Here is a 5,000-nt window from a genome sequence, read left to right as displayed (position 1 = left end):
ATTTAAAACATATTTAATATCTCTTCTCTGCTAACTGATAAAAAATGGCAGTATTTTTCTATATCTAAAGATGATGTAAACAGACAAAGGACTAAAGCAGGAACATGTGTTCTAAATTTGGTAGATGCATCAATGCAACTTAATTAAAATCTTTTTCTACTTTAACATTTAATCAACAAATGTATGTAAGAGGGTATGTATGCTGGGCTTCTTCTCTATGAGACCTCTGGCAATCATTTTTTTAACACAATGTCATGGGGAAAATGCTGAGCTCATTTTAGTTTTTTTGGGGAAATGTCTTTGCACTTAGATGGCTCTGCTAGTGCATAGCCACGAAGGAGTCAATTAGTAGACCTTGTGACCTTATCTGATTTCACCTTTCCTTGAATTTGCGGGAATAATTTTTTTTTTTTACTAATGCTATCAATATTGATGGTGTTATTTTTGTTATAGAAATTATAATTACTATAATGTTACTGACATTAGTAAGGGCAATATAAGACAACTTAATATAGTTTCGAAAATCAAGGAAAAGGGTTCTGGTTCATCTGTGATTAAGAACAAGTGGAGCCATCTATGTGTAAAAACAACTAATAAAGTTGGTTTTGGGTTAAACAAGCTGCTTAAGATGTGGAAAAAGAAAGAAGAGAATAAAAAAGTAAAAAAGAATAAATTATATTCGGAGTTTAACCCATCACTACTCACCAAAGTTTGGAGAACCAATCATTGTCAACAGTGGCAGGGGCTTATTTGGTTGGTAATACCAAAGGCCCTTGACATGAAAAGTCCAGCCTGGCTTTTCATATTCATACAAGAAGATTCTGTCGTTTTGTCTTTCTTGACACAATTTCTTGTAAAATCCTTTCGCTAATTGAGTATATCCTGCTGGGATTGCTCCTGCAAAGCCACGTGCTCCCAGAAATCCATTGGCCTGATAAGCAAAAGAAAATCTCAACATTAGTATTTTCCTTATTACAAACAATTGTGTCTTCAATCTAAGAATGATGACAAAGTTGACACCAATAATGATCAAATAACCTTCCTTGATTCTGTTTCCTCACAAGCTTTTTTTTTTTTTTTTTTAAATTGTCATAGGCATTAACCCTGTGCCACAAGGTTAAAAACACATACCATGTCAATGGTGATCCTAGTTTAATAACAGATTGCTCTAAAATCAGTCAATTACTAGTCCTACTTATCTCACCTGTTCAATTTTTTTTTTTTTTTTGAAATGTTTTTATTTATTGAAACTAATATTCTTAATAACATTATAATTAACATAATGTTAATAATAATCCTAAAAGTATAAATATGAATAAATATAGCTGATTTTCCTCCCATAAAACTCAAGGAATTGGGAAATCAGGTGAGGTCACATAGGTTAACTGATTAACTCTTGTGTAACACAATTTGCAAAACAAAACTACAGTGGATATTACATGTTCCTAGCAGCAATGGTTTAAAAATAAGAAAGACCTCTAAACTAGCATATGTAATAAGAGAGCAGTTTTTTCAGTTTTTTTTATTTAGCATTTTACATCTGAGTAATAAGAAATACCTTTGGATGAGCCATGAGGATACCGAAGTCTGCTCTTGAGTGGTATAGGATGCATTTCATGTATTCTTTTGTCAAGTTGAAATATCCAGATGCTAGCTGTATTCTTGCACCCTCTTCAGCCTGGGTCAAGAGTCTGTTTGTAATAATACTATCATTTGTGATGCCAAATGGTCCCATTTGTAAGGTTGGAAAGATCAAAGTGTCAGGCATATTGTTAGGCTCACTCTCTCCCCTTGAGTCTTCGCCTCTCTTGTCTGAGGCTAAATGGTGATGATGACCTTGGATAATGTGCTTTAACCTCAAAACATTTTTTTCACATTCCTTTCTCCAAAGATGCTCCACTGCTTCTCTCACTGCACTGCAGTACTTCTTGTAATCACCCTGGTCAATCATACAAAAGAAATGTAAATGCACCAATAGCTACAATAACCAAAAAGCTATAACCTTACTTATGAAGGAAGTATATGACACATACATATGACACCTCATAAAAAGTATCAAGAAATATGAATTATTTCTTATTTTCTGTGGTTAAAAAAAGGCAATACTTATTGTTTTACTTCTTTCCTAATTTGAATTATAGAATTACTCATTAACTTTTTTCTTTTTTTTTACCTAAGTGTTGAATACATGTTAAGCTCAAAAACTGCTTGTGGATGTCAGCAACTTGAAGTTCTGGAATAATGTTCTTACTCTAAACCATATAACATTTTTTCTACACTCATTAAAGCCACTCTACTTTCAAGAAGGGAATCTTTTGCGTAACTATTGTCATGCAGATACACTCAGATACAGCCACACAAACAAACATCTATGAACATATACTGGTATATATACCAAACACACACACACACACACACACACACACACACACACACACACACACACACACACACACACACACACACACACACACATCTATGAACATATACTGGTATATATACCAAACAAACACACACACACACACACACACACACACACACACACACACACACACACACACACACACACACACACACACACACACACACACTCACTCACTCTCACACACACACACACACACTCACTCTCACACACACACACACACACTCTCACTCTCTCACTCTCTCACCCTCTCTCATGTACATGAATATATGCACATACACATATGCACACACAAACACACACGCACGCACACACCAACACACGCATGCACACACACAAACAACACACACAAATGGATATTGAGATATCTGAAAGACTTTACATACCAAGAATGGGTGAACAGTTGATTCCTGAGGCATTGCTATAGTGTTATTTTTGTGTAGAAGGAAAGAAAACTTGCTAACTGTCTCTATTAGACAGTGGTAGAAATCAGCCAAAGCTGGGCAATTTTCAAACACAAAATAACGATCCTGGCGATTAGTGAAGTAGTCATTGCTCAAGTTTGCTCTGAAAATAGGTAATATATATATCTTTTATTGACTCAACAATGTGAAAAAGGCAAACAAAACAACCACAGTACTTTTCCTGTATATATACAGATAATTGCACATACACATATGTCCTACACCCTAAAGGGAAATATAACACATGCATTACATAAACCTTTTAGGTATGTGTCAAGTCACATAAAATTGTTCTGTATATCTCACCCAGAGATGACCAAAGTGTCATCAAAAACATAGAGCTTCATGTGCTGCAGGCCAATTACTTCATTCCAGCGCTGAGGGATGAGGCTTTTCAAGACACCACGGAGGTCAGGTGTATGGTATAAAGAGACCTACAAAGGATAAACTTTGTTTAGTCATTGGTACTAGATACACTGTAATTTTGTTCTGCCTATTTAGTTTACATATAGGTTGCATCACAAGTGCTGACTCACCAAGGAATCAATTACTTGGCCTATCTGGCCTCACCTACTTACCCTATTCCTAGATTATTTGGGGAAAAAAGTCTTTATCTTTAATAATGTTATTATTACTGATATCATAATCATTATCATAATGTTATTATTAGTATTACTGACATCATTATTATTATGTTATTAACAGTATATACTACTCTTTGTCTTTTCCAAAATTAAACGTACAAAGTAAACTGGTGGGGCCAGCCTAGAAATGGACTAAGCTCTTGTGGATATATCAATGTGTAAACCCAATTAACAAACTAAAATAACAGTGGACAGGGCATGTATAAATGCCCTCCCAGTGTCACTGGGTTACTTGAAAAGTTTAAATAATAGTACCCAAGAATAAGTTTTGATCTAAGAAAACCTTACACACACACACGCATGCACACATGCACGCAAAACAAACAAAATGAAACATCCTTTTGCACACATCTGACATATTGTTAGCATACTGTAACACTGGAGACTTAACCGAAGGCTATAAATCTTTAAGATTTTAATACAAAATTATACTATTTTCGTTATTTCATATTCAGATTCTCAAAAGTTACAGCATAAATAATGAAACCTCCTTTCTATACTACTATTTACACATCCATAGAGATGCATGTATATAGTAATAACAAATAAATCATAATTTGTCAAACATTATACCGTGTGCTCATAAACGCACAGAACATGAACTTGGATGTCTGGTAATAAGGGGCTGCAACATGCTGCATGAGTTGTAGTCTCCCCGTGAACCTCTAGTGAAGTCCAAGAGCCATTTCACCTGAAGACTTTCACACTCATCAGCTCGCTTTACCATAGTGGATACCTGTAAACATCATAAAACCTGTGTCACACTCTGCAAACTGAGTACCAGAAATATAAGTATGTTATACTTGTATCTTTGGGTGAGACTGACACTTGCCAATAATAACAGTTTAAAGAATGGAGACTTTATTCTTAATTCTTCCATTTATTACAAGACATTTATAATGCAAATTATAAACAAAAATTTTAACTGAGCTAAAACTGGTAACTATGGTTACTAAAGATGACGTTATTATGCTTCCCTTCCATCAAGAATGATAAAATTATTGTAAATTAGGTATTTCTGTTTACACATCAAGAACCTTTAAAATGGTTTACCTTATAAAAAAAGCATAATTTGTTTTCATATTAATATTAACACAATTGCAAACACAGGAAATTCTTACTGATTAACTAATAGTGAATTTTGAAACTACTTCTTTCGTTTAATCACACTGAATGTGTTCTATCCAAATTTATTTGAATTTTGTTGTGATGTCTGCTGAGAGATCTATAATCTTAAATATAACTTGACAGGTTGCTAGTAACTTTTACCAGAAACACAAATAAAATATATTTAGCCCCTTGATAATGATGAGGATGATAATCATGAGAAAATTGCCCTCTTTTGCAAGCATTTTCTTAATGCTGCTGTAGAAAGATTAAGATTTTAACACATTAGTTTATTGCTGAAAAAAGAAAGCAAGAAAGAAAAAAAAATTGAACCTTACCAATTCCTTTTCTAATTTTCCAGTT

At 33.9% G+C, this 5,000-nt stretch overlaps 1 protein-coding gene across 1 annotated transcript in view; it reads right to left on the bottom strand.

Moving 5' to 3' along the window:
• The window catches only part of LOC125032588 (CDP-diacylglycerol--glycerol-3-phosphate 3-phosphatidyltransferase, mitochondrial-like), an 8,846-nt gene that overhangs the window by 1,352 nt on the left and 2,494 nt on the right, over positions 1-5,000 (bottom strand). The window contains exons 3-8 of the mRNA XM_047623843.1: positions 4,976-5,000; positions 4,123-4,266; positions 3,193-3,320; positions 2,809-2,989; positions 1,559-1,939; positions 706-931 (exon numbers count right to left, since the gene is read on the bottom strand). The exon at positions 4,976-5,000 is cut by the window's right edge and continues 98 nt beyond it. Of these exons, the coding sequence (XP_047479799.1) occupies positions 706-931; positions 1,559-1,939; positions 2,809-2,989; positions 3,193-3,320; positions 4,123-4,266; positions 4,976-5,000 (1,085 nt within the window). The remainder of the gene's footprint in view (positions 1-705; positions 932-1,558; positions 1,940-2,808; positions 2,990-3,192; positions 3,321-4,122; positions 4,267-4,975) is intronic.

The sequence above is a fragment of the Penaeus chinensis genome, chromosome 2, assembly GCF_019202785.1.
Source record: "Penaeus chinensis breed Huanghai No. 1 chromosome 2, ASM1920278v2, whole genome shotgun sequence".
NCBI classification, from domain to species: domain Eukaryota; kingdom Metazoa; phylum Arthropoda; class Malacostraca; order Decapoda; family Penaeidae; genus Penaeus; species Penaeus chinensis.
The sequence above is the reverse complement of the archived record's forward strand: the minus strand, read 5'-3'. Positions and strand labels throughout refer to the sequence as shown.